Source organism: Pogoniulus pusillus, chromosome 5 (assembly GCF_015220805.1).
Source record: "Pogoniulus pusillus isolate bPogPus1 chromosome 5, bPogPus1.pri, whole genome shotgun sequence".
NCBI classification, from domain to species: Eukaryota; Metazoa; Chordata; class Aves; order Piciformes; family Lybiidae; genus Pogoniulus; species Pogoniulus pusillus.
In genome coordinates this window covers 38,951,624-38,968,264 of record NC_087268.1, presented here as the reverse complement: position 1 = coordinate 38,968,264, position 16,641 = coordinate 38,951,624, and the positions used below count along the sequence as shown (strand labels likewise).

Below are 16,641 nucleotides of genomic sequence, written 5' to 3'. Positions count from 1 at the left end.
ACAAATTATAATGATGTTGCAAAATTATGTGTCAGTGATAATATTTTTTACTGTCTTTCATTACTGTGATTGGAGTAATCTAGCATGTTATCTTTGTGCACAATTAAGGCAGCAGGATGGCAAGATGCACCAATGTTTACTGAAATTGTGCTGGTACAATCATGACTAATCTGTCATTTCAAGGACATGACTCTGGTCTTGCCCACATTTGTTAAGACTGAGCCAAAAGTCTCTTGCTGTCGTTGACTTAACCAGATGTTTGGATTAGGCTTGGTGGAGTGAAAGTTTGGAAAGTTGACTTCTTAAGTAAATGGAGTGTTTAAGGGTAGTATCTTGAGGCAGTAGTGCAAAAAAAATCGCTATGTCAGCATCAATTACATCTCTTCTGTGATCTCTAAGTTGTGAAATGGTGAATTTATTCTACAAAGGGCTCTTATTTTGCAAGTTGTTTCTTACTGTAGTTTGTGATTATAAGTATTTGATTTTGCATTGATTTTATTTGCAGGTGTGGCTCACAATATTTCTTTACTGCGTGAAGTGATCATCCATCCACGCTTTGTTCGAGGAGACATCAGCACTAAATTCCTGCCTGAAGTCTATCCTGATGGTTTTAAAGGTTTGTTTCACTTAGGAATTTTTTTTTACTTGAGAGGTGATGTTTCTGATTATTATTCCTCTATATTTGTAGCTTGTTCCCCAATCAGGCTTTACTTATTTTTTCCCTCTCAAATTTATCTGTGCATATATGCAACTAAGAGTTTTGAATAGTGCATAATATATTTGGAAGTTACTTTCTTCACTTTGAAAAAAGGCACAGTACATACTTGTAGTGACAAAATAACAAATGGAGTATATCCAATGTTAAGAAAAAATGTAGGTGATACAAAGTGCTTAAAATAAACATCAGTTCATCTCTACCATGCTACTGTCCTTTGCTACAGACATTGCTCCTTCTCTTAACTGAAGAAAAAAAATTCTCCTGTTAACTGAAGATAAAATTTCTCTTTCATTCAATGTTATTTCTTTTCAAGTGAGTTGGTGCAATATCTTTAGAATTGCCCTTTGGCATCTTTTTGCATTCACTGTAGTATCTTCATCAGAGTATTTCAGTAATGTGGTCTTTATACTCATTACACACAGTAGTGGGCATCACCTTGAAATTGTAAGCCTAGCGTATGAGTTGTTAAACACAAATGCAAATGTTTCTTTGCAACATACTAAACAACTCAGCTGCAAAAATGTGTGACAGTGGTTGGCAGAGAAATATAAGCAAACAAATAGATTGACCTCCTCTCACAAGGATCATATTTTAAAAGATTGTCTTCTCTCTGAGCCATTCTGCTGTAGATGTATTCCTAACCAGTGTGGTCAGAGACTCAGTTCTAAACAGGCCTCACACTTCAGCCAGCATTCATCAGGCAGAATCTCTGCATGACTTGAAAAAAAATCCAACCAAAACTAAACAGAGAGAGGCAGTGTTTATAGCTCATCATTCACGTGTGCTTTATGAGTCCTGTGGAGATTCCGTTCTTCTCTACTCGTCATGAATCTGATGTGGCAGAATCTTCTTCCTGCTTTGGAGACGGCACTGCCAGATTGGCAGTCACTGGACATGACTGGCACCTTGCCATGTTCTAGTCTCATAAAGGAGCAGAACAGATTTTTCTTTCCTCAGGACTCAGTGTGTGCTTGGTGCAAAGAATATTCATCCACAGAACTACTTCCTGTCGTGGTGTAATTGGCAACTCTATGTGATACAGTCGTACGAGTGAGATTAATCCGTCCAGCTTGTTATTGGCTCCTGACTGTGACCAAAGGGGTAGGAGTTAGTCACTTTGGGTGGAAGTAAGCTTGTGATGGTTGAAGCTCAAATGTTCCTTTGTCTTCTTTGCTAAGGTGTACTTAACTAATCTTCAGGTAACTCACTTGGCTTTCATCCAGCATGGATTTGAGGGCACTCTGATCTGCGCTGAAAGCTCAGTGCTGCTGATAGCTGGTCTCTCTCCCTTCCCTGACACTTTAATACAGAATCCCATGTTCTGTCTCTTTTTTTATGGCTCTGGCACTTCTCAGTCTTTTTCCTTCTTCAGTCCTTTTAGGGACTCAGTTCCCTAAACCACTAGAAAACTGCATTTTTTTATTGTTGCTGCTTTTGTTGGAGTACTTTTGTGAGAATTCTTCGTTTGGCTTAGATCATGAAGAATGTTGGCGAACTTCAGCAGATGTGCAAAGTGAGTGGCAGGCTGGGAAAGGGGAGAAAGGGTTGAAGGAGAAAAGCAAAGGTGTTAGATTTATAGCAAAGATGGCCTCACTTCACGCAAATGGGAAGAGCAAAAATATAAACCGTTCTATCCTTGTTTGTGGTAATGTGTCTGTTGGGCCCCTTGCTTGCTTGTAAGAGGCTGTAGAAAGGTTTTACTGATCCAGGAGGAGACCCTTTGCTGTGTAATTTTGACTGTGGAAAGGCACTTTTGACTTTTGGGGTTTTTTTAGTCTTCTTTTGATGTTTTATATTGCAGTGTTAGCCTGTATATAATCACTTGGTCACTTGTTGGTCCACAGGTTGCAGGTAACAAGAAACACCTCTTAGGATTGTCTAACTTGAACTGTATATGCGTGTGTTTGTGTGCACATATACGCTGAAGGAAATAGCTGACTGCTGTTGTAGTTTGAGGTAGAAAGGTAATACTGTATTAACAGAATCTTAGATAGGCTTTTGCTCTAGAGACCAGGAGACACAAGAAGAGATACTGTTCCAGTTTATAGTAAAAATGAATGAGTGGCACAGGTGCAACAACTAGATTTTGTTAGAATCATAGAATAGAATCGTAGAATCAGTCAGGGTTGGAAGGGACCACAAGGATTATCTAGTTCCAACCCCCCTGCCATGGGCAGGGACACCCTACCCTAGAGCAGGCTGGCCACAGCCTCAACCAGCCTGGCCTTAAACACCTCCAGGGATGGGACATCAACCACCTCCCTGGGCAGCCCATTCCAGGGGCTCTCACCACTCTCATGCTGAAGAACTTCCTCCTCATGTCCAGCCTGAACCTACCAATCTCCAGCTTCACTCCATTCCCCCTGCTCCTGTTGTATGAAAAGTCTGGATGTTAGGAGGACGTTCTTCACAGAGAGAGTGATTGGCATTGGAATGGGCTGCCCAGGGAGGTGGTGGAGTCGCCGTCCCTGGAGGTATTCAAGAAAAGCCTGGATGAGGCACTTAGTGCCATGGTCTAGTTGATTGGATAGGGCTGGGTGCTAGGTTGGACTGGATGATCTTGGAGGTCTCTTCCAACCTGGTTGATTCTATGATTCTATTATTCTCCTTCCATGTATCAAATGCAAGCATACATTAACCTTAATGATAAAAAATTGCAGATATCATTACCATAAAGCATTTGTATTTCAACTCAAGAATACAGATTCAAAGTTTATTGAGATGAGAGTCTTTGTAATGATGTAGATGCTCTGGATCAGACCCTTCTTGCTTAATTAAAAAGAAAATAATTTGACTGTAGTTTTTTAAGTACCTATTAAAAATATTTCTGCAAATGAAGAGACTGTAATGGGAACTGTTGAAGGCAAGCAGATAGTGGGCAGATGACAGATAGAAACAGCATGAGAAACATTGGTAAACTAACTTACGGAATGTAAGTCTTCTACTCTAACTTTTTTTATATTAGTAACCAGGGTAAATTTTGCTAGGAGGATTTAAAAATCAATGAATTATCTTAATACTGGTTGTAGAAGACATACAGCTGTAAAAAAGAAACAAACAACAAAGCAAAACTGAAAAAAAACAACAAACCAAACAAAAAAAACCCAAACCAAAGCAAACCTTGGGATAGTCTGAAAAATTAGAGCAATGTGCAGCTGAAGTGAATTTGGAAGTATCTAGAATTGTGCTGTTGTTAACAATAGGACCCCACACTATATGGGTTTAGGAGGGACATTGAGATGCTTGAGCGTGTCCGGAGAAGGGCGACGAGGCTGGGGAGAGGCCTTGAGCACAGCCCTACGAGGAGAGGCTGAGGGAGCTGGGATTGGTTAGCCTGGAGAAGAGGAGGCTCAGAGGTGACCTTATTGCTGTCTACAACTACCTGAGGGGTGGTTGTGGCCAGGAGGAGGTTGCTCTCTTCTCTCAGGTGGCCTGCACCAGAACGAGAGGACACAGCCTCAGGCTGCACCAGGGGAGATTTAGGCTGGAGGTGAGGAGAAAGTTCTTCACTGAGAGAGTCATTGGACACTGGAATGGGCTGCCCGGGGAGGTGGTGGAGTCGCCGTCCCTGGGGCTGTTCAAGGCAGGATTGGAGGTGGCACTTGGTGCCATGGTCTAGCCTTGAGCTCTGTGGTAAAGGGTTGGACTTGATGATCTGTGAGGTCTCTTCCAACCTTGGTGATACTGTGATACTGTGAATGTCCAGGGCTCAGCGATCGTGAGATGATGCAGTTCTCTATCCTTGGGAAAACAAGGAGAGGGGTTAGTAAAATGGCCGCCTTGGGTTTCCAGAGGGAAAGCTTTGGCCTGTTTAGGAGGCTGATGGTCAAAGTCTCTTGGGAAGCTCTCCTGAAGAATTTAGGAGTCCAGGAGGGTTGGACTCACTTCAAGAGGGAAGTCTTAAAGGCAGAGGAGCAGGTGGTGCCTGTGTGCCAAAAGACAAGTCGGTGGGGAAGGTGTCCAGCCTGGCTGAATAGGGACATTTGACTGGGCCTCAAGAGCAAAAGGAGAGTCTGTGGCCTTTGGAAGAGGGGGCATGTCTCCCATGAGGACTATAAAGATGTAGCAAAACTACCTAGGGAGAAAATTAGGAGAGCCAAAGCACAGCCAGAGCTTAACCTATCTACAGTTGTTAAAAGATAATAAAAAGTGCTTCTATAAATTCATTAACAGCAAGAGGAGGACTAGAGAGCATCTTCATCCCCTACTGAAACCTAGTGACTAAGGACAAAGAGAAGGCTGAGGTGCTCGATGCTTGCTTTGCCTCAGTCTTTAGCACTGAGTTCAGCAGTGCCCTGGGCACCCACCCGTGTGAAGTAGGAGTCAGGGAGGGGAATTGCAATGTGTGATGGTTTGGGTGTACCCTGCCCCCCCACACTTTCAGAAGTACCCAGACTAGACTCAGCTGGCTCTGGGAATATAAATGAAGCTTATATTTACAGCTAGCACAATATACAAGCAGATATTTACAGTATATACAGTTATAGACAGAAATAGACAAGGTAAAAGGTAACACAGAAACACAACTCCCCTTCCAGAAACCTGAGTCCCCAGGAGGGGCTCTCAACCACCCCTGCACCTTCCCCCTACCCCTCTCAACCTTACCCCAGTCCCAAGGAAGAATGGAGGTTCAGCCAAGAAGTTAAGAAGCAAAGGTGAGTGGAAGGTGAGGTTAGGGAGATGCAGCTCAGTCCGAGCCCAGCCAGAGAGTGCCATAAAAATGGTGAAAGTGTTATCTAATGTTTTCCCTTCTTGTTCCCATACACCTCAGCAAGACTCTGAGGGAATTAGACATCACCATTGTTTTCCTTTCACAGCCTATGATCTACTTTTTCCCCACCAAAACATTCTACCCTGCTTCAAACTAGCACAGAATGAGGACATCAGAATAAATGCGGCAGTGTTCACTGCTGCACCACTTAGACTTACACGAGTCTGTGGCCAGCAGGAGTAGGGAGGTGATTGTCCCTTTGTGCTCTGCTCTAGTGAGGCCACACCTCAAGTACTGTGTTCAGTTTTGGGCACTGCAATACAAGGGTGTGATCTTATTACTGTCTACAACTACCTGAAGGGGCATTGTAGCCAGGTGGGGGGTGGCCTCTTCTCCCAGGCAACCAGCAATAGAACAAGGGGACACAGTCTCAAGTTGTGCCAGGGTAGGTATAGGCTGGATGTTAGGAAGAAGTTCTTGTCAGAGAGAGTGATTGGCATTGGAATGGGCTGCCCAGGGAGGTGGTGGAGGCACCGTCCCTCAGGGTCTTCAAGAAAAGCCTGGATGAGGCACTTAGTGCCATGGTCTAGTTGATTGGATAGGGCTGGGTGCTAGGTTGGCCTAGATGATCTTGGAGGTCTCTTCCAACCTGGTTGATTCTATGATTCTATGATTCTAAGAGAGATGTGGAGGTGCTGGAGTGGATCCAGTGCAGGGCAACAAAGCTGGTGAAGGTCCTAGAGAATAAATCTTATGAGTGATTAAGGAAGCTGGGAATGGTTAGCTTGAAAAAGAGGAGGCTGAGGGGAGGCCTCATTGCTGTCTACACCTGCCTGGAAGGACGTTGTGGAGAGGCTGGTGCTGGGCCCTTCTCACAGGTAATTTGAGACAGAACAAGGGGGAATGGCCTCAAGCTGAGACCGGGTTGGTTTAGATTGGACATTAGGAAAAAGTTTTTCAAGGAGAGAGTGGTCAGGCACTGGAATGAGCTGCCCAGAGAGGTGGTTGAGTCAACCCTGCATATGTTTTAAGGGTCGTTTGGATGTGGTGCTTAGGCATGTGGTTTAAGGTGAGTCTTGTAGAGTAGGGTTCTTGGTTTGACTTGGTGATTGTGCTAGTTTGAAGCTAGCTAGAATGTTATGGTGAGAAGAACTAGATCACAGGCTGTGAAAGGAAAACAATGGTGATGGCTACTTCCCTCAGAAGTCTCACTAAGGAGTTTGGGAAGAACATTAGATAACAGTCTCGCCATTTTGTCTCACTCTGCTTTGGGCTCTGACTGAGCTGCATCTCCCTAACTTCACCTTCCATTTGGCCTAACTCACCTTTGCTTCTTAACCTCTTGGCTGAACCTCCATTCTTCCTTAGGACTAGGGTAAGGCTGAGAGGGGTAGGGGGAAGGTGCAGGGGTGGTTGAGAGCCCCTCCTGGGGACTCAGGTTTCTGGGAGGGGAGTTGTGTTTCTGTATTACCTTTTACCTTGTCTATTTCTGTCTATAACTGTATATTCTGTAAATATCTGCTTGTATATTGTGCTGCTATAAATAAACAGCTTCATTTATATTCCCAGAGCCAACTGAGTCTAGTCTGGGTACTTCTAAAGTGTGTGTGGGGGTGGGGTACACCCAAAACATCACAGATGTGGTGCTTAGGGATATGGTTTAAGGTGAGTCTTGTAGAGTAAGGTTCATGGTTGAACTTTGTGATCCTTAGAGTCTTTTCCAACCTGGATATTTCTGTGATTCTGTGAATTCCATTAATCTTTTCCACAATGGGACCTATTATTTGTCTTCATTTTGGAAGTGCTTGGGTTGTAAAAACTGACTCAACAGCTTACTTGACTCTTTTTTTTGTCAAGTGAAGACAAGAGATGCATCTTAGTCTGTCACTAATCCCTTTACAATTTGAAACACTAGAGATTTCCTTTCTGTGTGCTATAGCATCCACCATGTAAGTGATCACGAGCTTTCTAAGAGACATACATCTTCAATATTCTGAATGCATATGCACACAGTATTGGCTGTTTTTAACAATGACCATCTGGGTGTTCAGAAGACATTAAATCTTGCAGTAACATCCAGTTTTTCTGCCTCAGCCTGTGGTATACTTGCCGTAGGTGGGCAGAGGCCAATGGGATGAGATTTAACAAGGCCAATTGCAGGGCTCTGCACTTTGGCCACAACAACCCCAAGCAGCACTACAGACTGGGGACTGAGTGGCTGAGAGCAGCCAGGAGGAAAGGGACCTGGGGGTACTGGTAGATAGTAGCTGAAGATGAGGCAGCAGTGTGCCCAGGTGGCCAAGAGAGCCAATGGCATCCTGGCCTGCATCAGGAACAGTGTGGCCAGTAGGACAAGGGAGGTTATTCTGCCCCTGTACTCAACACTGGTCAGGCCACACCTTGAGTACTGTGTCCAGTTCTGGGCCCCTCAATTCAAGAGAGATGTTGAGGTGCTGGAACATGTCCAGAGAAGGGCAACAAAGCTGGTGAGGGGCCTGGAACACAAACCCTATGAGGAGAGGCTGAGGGAGGTGGGGGTGTTTAGCCTGGAGAAGAGGAGGCTCAGGGATGACCTCATTGCTGTCTACAACTACCTGAAGGGACATTGTAGCCAGGTGGGGGTTGGTCTCTTCTGCCAGGCAACCAGCAACAGAAGAAGGGGACACAGCCTCAAGTTGTGCTGGGGGAGGTCTAGGCTGGATGTTAGGAGGAAGTTGTTGGCAGAGAGAGTGATTGGCATTGGAATGGGCTGCCCAGGGAGGTGGTGGAGGCACAGTCCCTGGAGGTGTTCAAGAAAAGCCTGGCTGAGGCACTTAGTGCCATGGTCTGGTTGACTGGATAGGGCTGGGGGATATGTTGGACTGGATGATCTTGGAGGTCTCTTCCAACCTGGTTGATTCAACGATTCAATGATTCTATGATTCAACTTCAAAATACATTGGGGAAAAACTTGAGCCAAAGCAGAACCTAGGAAAGATACAAACATTACTTGCATTGAGCTCTCTATTTCACCTATTTTGCTTTTGTTTTTGATTCTTCACTTTACAAGTATGCAGTAACAGACCAGGGCACATAACCAAGGCTTGTTTGTTGTGCTTGTTTGTGTTCATTTTATTTTAATTAAAAAAAACCCAAAACCTCCTGTAATTTAATAGTAGGAAGCACATTTCTAGGACAAAATGCAAATGAGAGTGTTATGGGGAAAATGACCTTTTATGTAATTTAATTTGAAGTTGGTTATGTAAAGTAATTGCATGAACCTTTTTGACTCAGCTTGGGGGATACTAGGATAATATTGATTTAAGCAATCATAACATCAGGCAAATGAGAGAGAAATACTTCTTCTTTGTCTTTCCTTCCAACCAGGGTTCTGTGATTTGGTAGTAATAGATGTGTGCGGTCTGCTTTTAGATAATATGAACAAGGGTGCTTCTGCTGTCCTAGTTGTGACTTAATTTTATTGCCATTAATTCTGTTTTCCATTTGCTTTATTTACTTCAGCTCAGTGATGATAGTGATAATACAGAACTGTATCCCAGGTTGAGCAGAGAGATTTGGGAGCTGAATACAGTGATGAATTCTCTGTATTGCCCAGGAGTCTGCAGCAATGAGAGCAGGAAAAGAGCCATGGCAGAACTTCCCATGTTGAAAGCTGGGGGAACTGTAGCTACTTACTAATTTCACTCCCTATCAAGGCAGCACTTGGACAAATACCCCAGAGGTAACTTTGTTAAATTTCAGATTGAACCTCTGCAGGGTGAATGTGAAGGACTCTGTTATTATTTCTGTATTGATGGTAAATATTAACTTAAGACACCCAATTGAAATCCTGAGGTGTGGCTTCTAAAGTAAAATAATGCTTGAAGTGAAACAAAGCTATCACTATCTGGAAGGTTTGTGTGTATTTCCAAATAGAGTAATGTAATTGAAAGTTCAACTTCAAAGCTGTTTAAAATTCTGCTGATCATAGCAGCAGAGTAAGAGCAGAAGGCAAGGGAAGTGGAACTGGAATTCAGAGAACCAAGGTAGAACTGACAACTGTCTGTCTTGTGTGATAAAGGTAAAATGCCATCCTTAGGGAGCAGCTTTTTATCAAGCTTCCAAGATTTGCCTCCAGAGTTATGCTTAAGGACATTCTGTGGTACTATTGCATCTGTATTGCCAAAGACCAAAACCTGATTTTGGTATGTTCTTTTTAACAGTTTATATTATCTCTTAGAAACCTCATACTGAGTACTACAGTCATGACCACTTTTCTTCTTGTCACATTTGTGCCACAATGCATGAAAACAGTGACAAATAGAGAAAGTGGATTTTTTTTTCCCATGTTTGTGATAATACAGCAGTGAACGTAAGTCTTGATCAGTTGTCAACCTGTTTCAAATTACTGACCTTTGTTCAGTGAAGTTTGATTATATTTTTTTGAAGGTACAGGGAGAAGATAGTTTTTGCAGCACAGCAAGTGTAAAAGCAGTTATTGATTTCATCCCAGATGAAGGTCATGCAATAAAACCTTCAAATTGGGATCTTTCTACTTTTGCCTTGTTCCTTTATATGAGTTGATAGTAGCAGCGTGTGTTAGTGAAGGTGATAACATGCAGCTTTGGTCACATGGACTTCACGTTAGGTGTTAGGCAGGATGACTGAGAAGCAATGGTTTTAGGATAGATTTTTGATGTATGTTTTGCTAAAATTATGTAAACAGATAATCTGTTTTAGATACAGCACTTTAGCTTGGAGAAGAGGAGGCTCAGGGCAGACTTCATTGCTGTCTACAACTATCTGAAGGGAGGTTGTACGCAGCTGGGGGTTGGTCTCTTCTGCCAGGCAACCAGCAATAGAACAAGGGGACACAGTCTCAAGTTGTGCTGGGGGAAGTATAGGCTGGATGTTAGGAGAAAGTTCTTCCCAGAGAGAGTGATTGGCATTGGAATGGGCTGCCCAGGGAGGTGGTGGAGGCACTGTCCCTGGAGGTGTTCAAGCAAAGCCTGGATGAGGCACTTAGTGCCATGGTCTAGTTGATTGGATAGGTCTGGGTGCTAGGCTGGACTGGCTGATCTTGGAGGTCTCTTCCAACCTGGTTGATTCTATGATTCTAAGTTAAAAATATCTTAGAGCTACTTAACTACACATAAAGAATTGGAGGACTGGAAAATTTCTGAGCTGGATAGTTAAGGTTACTGCATTGTGTAATATATAAAGCTCCTATATACATGTGTTTGTGTGCATACATACACAAGTAGTGCAAAAGTTCAATACTTTTTGACTTTAGCTTTGCAGTTGGTTTTTCTAGTAACTGGCAAAGGAAAGATCAAGTTTGTTTCTCAAGTTGGTTCCTCAGCCTTTCAGCATTTGTTTTTCTGCATACATTTGTTAAGGCAAAGACAGTTTCCATTTCAAGGCAGATAAAAAAATAATAAACATGGAGCAAAGGAAGTTGCAGTAATCTGTAGCCAGAATATGTTAATAGGGACTAAATTAGAAATAGATTGATGCAGATTTGATGGCTTTTGTTATTTTTAAATTTACATTTGTTGGCCTGTGACAGCTCCTTTGTACTGTTAGCTGGAACTGTAATGAATGTGCTTCCATCACCATAGCATGATTACATTGCTGAAGTGGACCTTAAGTAGCCTCTTTTATCTATGAATTTAATGTTTCCAGTGGAATGATGGATCCTATGCCTGAGACATCCTGTTTCAAATTCTGCATGTGTTAATGTAAAATCTGCTCCAGTCATTTTCAGAGGTCTCTGTTCTGTTTTTTGTTTAGAATCATATTAATCTTATTCTGTGCTACTGCTAGAAATTGTTAAATTCTAGGGAGCATTACTGGGGAATGTTAATTAAAATTACATGCAGTAGTGCTGAGGTGAGATGTAGAAGGAAGGTGTTGCAGGAGTAGGAACAAATGACCCTCCTTGGACAGAGTTGCTCAGGGAGATACAGCCCTCTTTTCCCTGCATTCCTTCATATCTGTGCTTGCCATGGATGCACTTGAAAGTACTTGGAGAGCTGCATTGCAATTCAGTTCAGCTAGGTCTTTCAGTCTTAACATTTATCTTTCTTAAAACTTAGTTTATTGTGTTATTCTCCTCTCTGGATTTTAAAACTTGCTTTCATCTGTGCAGATTTCTCTTCTGAGGCTAAAATGTCCCTCTTTTCTCCATGATATTTTAGATTTGCAATTCTTGTCTGTTTCTACATCATCAACTTTAATTTCTGAACTGAGTACTTTTCCACTTATTCCCTTTTACATGAGTTTTGACTGCTCTGCTTCTCTGGTGGTGCCAGTCTTAGCCACCTATTTGCCAGCTTTTCTTATCAGATCTCTGTTTTGGTGTTTCTAGCCTAAAGATGGGGAAGGCAACATTCTGTCACTATGTTCTTTTTGCCTGTTAAAAGGACAATAGAATTTCTAAGTAAACTTTGCTTTCCCCAGCAAGACCAGGTTGGGGGAAAACTTGCTTCCAGTCACTTTGGTTTGCAACCTTTTGAACTAACCTTTATAAAGTTGCCTGCCTTCAGATCATGGCTTTGAGCCATTTTCTGCATGTGAAATGCCAAACGTGACTTTGACTCTGTTAGTCACAAACTAATGATTACACAAATGGTAATAAATGATCCATGGCTGACAAGTAGCTTTATCCCTGTTTGTTTCTGGGGTTTACACTCACAGGATCACGGGATGTTAGAGATTGGAAGGGACCCAAAGAGATCATCGAGTCCAGCTCCCCTGCCAGAGCAGGACAATACAATCTAACACAGATCACAGATGAACACATCTAGACAGGCCTTGAAAGTCTCCAGAGAAGGAGACTCCACAACCTCTCTAGGGAGCCTGTTCCAGTGCTCTGTGACCCTTACAGTAAAGAAGTTCCCTCTTGTTTTGAGGCGGAACCTCTTTTGCTGCAATTTACATCCATTGCTCCTTGTCCTATCGCAGGGAGCAAGTGAAAAAAACCTGTCCCCCCTCTCCTGGCAGCCTTCAGATACTTATAAACATTTATCAAATCCCCTCTAAGTCTTCTTTTCTCCAGACTAAAAAGCCCCAGGTCCCTCAGCCTCTCCTCATAAGCCATGCCCTCCTGTCGCCTAATCATCTTCATAGCCCTCTGCTGGACCCTTTCCAGCAGATCCCTGTCTGTTGCATTGTTCCTTTTGCTTGGAAAATGTGTAGCCTTTGCAAGGTAAAATACTGAGAAAGAATGTTGTGTATTTTGAATAAGTTCTAATGTACAGATGGATTCCTTACCAGCACGAGGCACAATATGTCAACCAGTGACATTTTGGTAACGAAAACAAGATGCTGCAGCATAGTTTAGTTTTTTTCTTTCAGTTGTCAATTTTTTTTGCATAACAGAGATAACCAGTGTTAGCAGTAGGGCTGATCTGTATGAAAACATGCAATTTAAACTCAAACTCAGAGCGTCTGCTATGCTAAGCCTCATCTTAATTTAGAGGGGAAAATGTAGGCTTTGTGTATAAGAACTGAGTGGTGTCTTCACTGGTAGTTGTCACTTGTTTGTTGCCTGTGTTGGTCTGTACCATGTAATTTTTTTTCTTATTTTCTTTTTTTTTTTTTTTTCAAACTACATGCTGAAAACTAGGACACAAGTTGACAGATCTTGAAAGAAGAGAACTACTGGCAACAGCAGCGTCTTTGTATGTGGCTGAGCAACTGAGATCACAGCGATTTCTAGGGACTCCAAGGTAAGCTCATTTCTAGGAACTCAGATGTGCTGATGCATTTGGTTAATGGCATTTTCTAGTACACGAGAGACACTGGTGAGAAACTGCATGGTTTCTTAATATAGCCTGTGTTTTCTACATTCAAATGAGCTATGGCTTACATTTCCCTCCTCACACAAGTCATACATGATTGTTTTTATTCTATGTATTAGCAAACTAATAGGCACAAAAACGTGTAACAAGCCAGTACAGTAATTAATGCACATCAGGAGTTTCATTAATGCAAAATGTTGCTACATTAGTAACTAACTGCAAATTGAGCATCACAAATTTCCCATGTGCCCGTTTGAAGTAATCTAAGCACTTTGGGATAACATGAATATTCAGATACAGAGCTTTAAAATGTTGTGGGTTCATAAGTAATTTGGTACTTTGATGAGGAACTTCAATAGTTTGGGGTCTAATTCTGAAAACACTTTCTGACTGGCAAGTGCTGGAAGAGTCAGCACCTTTGCCTTATTTAAAGTGTGTCTTGGTGCTTTTGTTCCCCTGTTCCCTCATACTTTAGGATAGTAACTGCTGGCAACCTAGGTAGTACTGTTAAATGGCCAGCCATTGCAGTAGCTTGTGTCAAAATAGCAATTCAGGTTTTTAGCTTTTTTGAACAGAATGCTTTTTCCCTCTAGCATGTTTCTAGCTTTCACTGTCCTCTGGCCTATCATTGCAAATTCCTTAAGACCTTCTCTTACAACAACAGAATTTGTGGAACTTGCTTGTGTGGTTGGTGTTTGCAATGGTTGCAGGCCTTGAATCTTAATGTCAATATGACTCTTTCACAGTATCACAGTATGACCAAGGTTGGAAGAGACCTCATAGATCATCAAGTCCAACCCTTTACCACAGGGCTCAAGGCTAGACCATGGCACCAAGTGCCACGTCCAATCCTGCCTTGAACAGCTCCAGGGACGGCGACTCCACCACCTCCCCGGGCAGCCCATTCCCGTGTCCAATGACTCTCTCAGTGAAGAACTTTCTCCTCACCTCAAGCCTAAATTTCCCCTGGCTCAGCTTGAGGCTGTGTCCTCTTGTTCTGGTGCTGGCCACCTGAGAGAAGAGAGCAACCTTCTCCTGGCTACAACCTCCCCTCAGGTTCTTTAACGTAATTACCTGTGTGTGTGTGTGTGAGAGGGGAGTCTGAATGCAGGATAGACATTATTCACATTCCATTCCAGTAGTTTGACAGTGTATTCTATTACTGATTTTACAGTGGTCAGGAATAAATCAAGTGTGGTTTCAAGAAGTCTTTATTTTTATTTATACCCACAAAGATAAATAGTACCATATGGTGTTTAAAAAAAATGGAAAAAAAAGAAAAGACAAAAAAAAAGAGACAGGGCAAGCATAACAGCTTTGTAATATATAGCATATGTAGGGCTAGAGCATTGTTCGCCTTATGCACCTATAGGGGAAAGTAAAGCACCTTTATATTTCCTTCCATGAAAGAAAAGCCTGGATGAGGCACTTAGTGCCATGGTCTAGTTGACTGGCTAGGGCTGGGTGCTAGGTTGGAATGGATGATCTTGGAGGTCTCTTCCAAACTTGTTGATTCTATAGACATTTGAAGGCTACTGTTGCCTAAATAAAAGATGAATGAAACAAAATGAGGAGAAACCTTGATTGCAGTTTTTACTGACCAGTGTAGGAAGTTAACTAGTCTGGTACTTATCTATAGAAGTAGTGGATTACTTTGTACTTAGGGTAAGGATAGGGGTTGTTGTTTTAAATAGCATTTCTCAAATTGCTATTGCAGTCCCTGCTCTTAACTGAGATTCTTTTTTTTTTTTTCCTGTCATGTAAAAGTTTCTTACTTTAAAATTTGGACTCTTTAAAAAAAAAAAGAAGTTAAATAATGTTTTCTTTCTATTGTAAGTATTTTCTTTCAGTACTAGTTGTATTTGTCTCGATAGAAAAGACGTACAACTACTTTAGTCTGAGATATCAGACGAGTAAATGAAGTGTTGCATCGGCGCTTGGTGCCATAGTCTAGTTGACTGGATAGGGCTGGGTGCTAGGTTGGACTCGGATGATCTTGGAGGTCTCTTCCAACCTGGTTGATTCTATGATTCTATTCTGTGGCATGGTCATTTATCTCTTTGTGCTGCGTTAGCAAAAGAAACACACCTGGTTTGGAAAAAAAACCCCACTTTATGTCCTAGCCCAACTCTCTCACGTATATTTCTGCTCTGTGAATAGGGAAGGCAGAAGTGTTTGACTACAAGTTTATAAGACTAGATTAAGGTCAGATTTCTAGTTTTAAATGGTGAGGCTAACATAGCATTTCAGTACAGGGAAAATGGGCTTCCTCTTGCCATGATGGAATGTGCTTATATTCAGCTCAGCTTTCAGAGAAGGTCTTTTCTGTGTGTTGAGGCGTATGTGGATCTGGACTGAATCCTTTTGAGGCTGAGCCTTAATTTTTCTCCAAATGGTGACTGATTGTGGTTCTTACTCAACAGATTTCAATCCACATATATATCTAGTGCCATGGTCTAGATGACTGGATAAGGCTGGGTGCTAGGTTGGACTGGATGATCTTGGAGGTCTCTTCCAACCTGGTTGATTCTATGATGATTCTATGTTCAGTCCACATCAAAGTGTTTGAATTGTAGTAAAGCTGTCTGAGGCCAAGTAAGAACAGTATAATATGAAAAAGTAAGTAGTGTTCTGGAGAAAGCCAAATCTGATAATGATACCCCTTATTTAAACTAATGCAGCTTCTCCAGAAGAAAAGTCTTAAGAAATGAAGGCAGAGTGAGGTCAAAGAATTGTGCTATGTCCTGGATAGTGTTCTCCATTTCTTAGAGCAGCTAATGGACTCCCTCTAGAGGGGACTAAAGACCGTGGAGCATACAAGATACTACCATCCTTCATGGCATGTCCTTATCTTGTCCAAACTGCATCTGACTTATTTTTGAAGGTGTTCCATGTCATGGGTACTTTTTGAGGAGCGGGATTGTGGCTGTAGAAAGTACATCTTTACTGGTATGACTGCAATCTGTTTGAAACAACAAATGCAGGGTAAGAACCCGTGCAACTGGCAACAAATCAAAAAGGCCAGTTGTAATCTTGGATGCAGTTCACTGTGGCAGAATGGGCTGTTTGGAGTCTGTGTGAATTTTAAATCTGTGTTGGAGGAAGCAAGTGAATTAGACAGACTGCACACTCCAAAGTTGATCCATAACATTCTCCTAAATGGTTTGGTAAAGTCTATTGACATGTTGTTCATTATCTTCAAAATGTCAGCTCTCTTTGGCACTATTTATGTTGGTAGAAGATTTTTTTCTCTTTCGCACATACTGGAAGCAATTGAGACATTTTTTGTGTGAAGTGAAAAAGTAGTATTTTGAAATCATGCATTATTTCTTCCAAACTTGTCACAGCTGCCAAATAGATAACTTTTTGCTTAACTTGAGTTATATGCTTATCTTTGGCTTTGGGTTGTTTTCTTTTCTCTTTTGGGA

At 42.1% G+C, this 16,641-nt stretch overlaps 1 protein-coding gene across 4 annotated transcripts in view; it reads left to right on the top strand.

The window, feature by feature from the left end:
* The window catches only part of PCCA (propionyl-CoA carboxylase subunit alpha), a 358,591-nt gene that overhangs the window by 155,138 nt on the left and 186,812 nt on the right, over nt 1-16,641 (top strand). For all 4 annotated transcript variants that reach the window (XR_010302383.1, XM_064143822.1, XM_064143820.1 and 1 more), the window contains exons 17-18: nt 506-616; nt 13,039-13,141. Coding sequence is in view for 3 of the 4 variants with exons in the window: in XM_064143822.1 (XP_063999892.1) it covers nt 506-616; nt 13,039-13,141 (214 nt within the window). In the remaining variant the exon portion in view is untranslated. The remainder of the gene's footprint in view (nt 1-505; nt 617-13,038; nt 13,142-16,641) is intronic.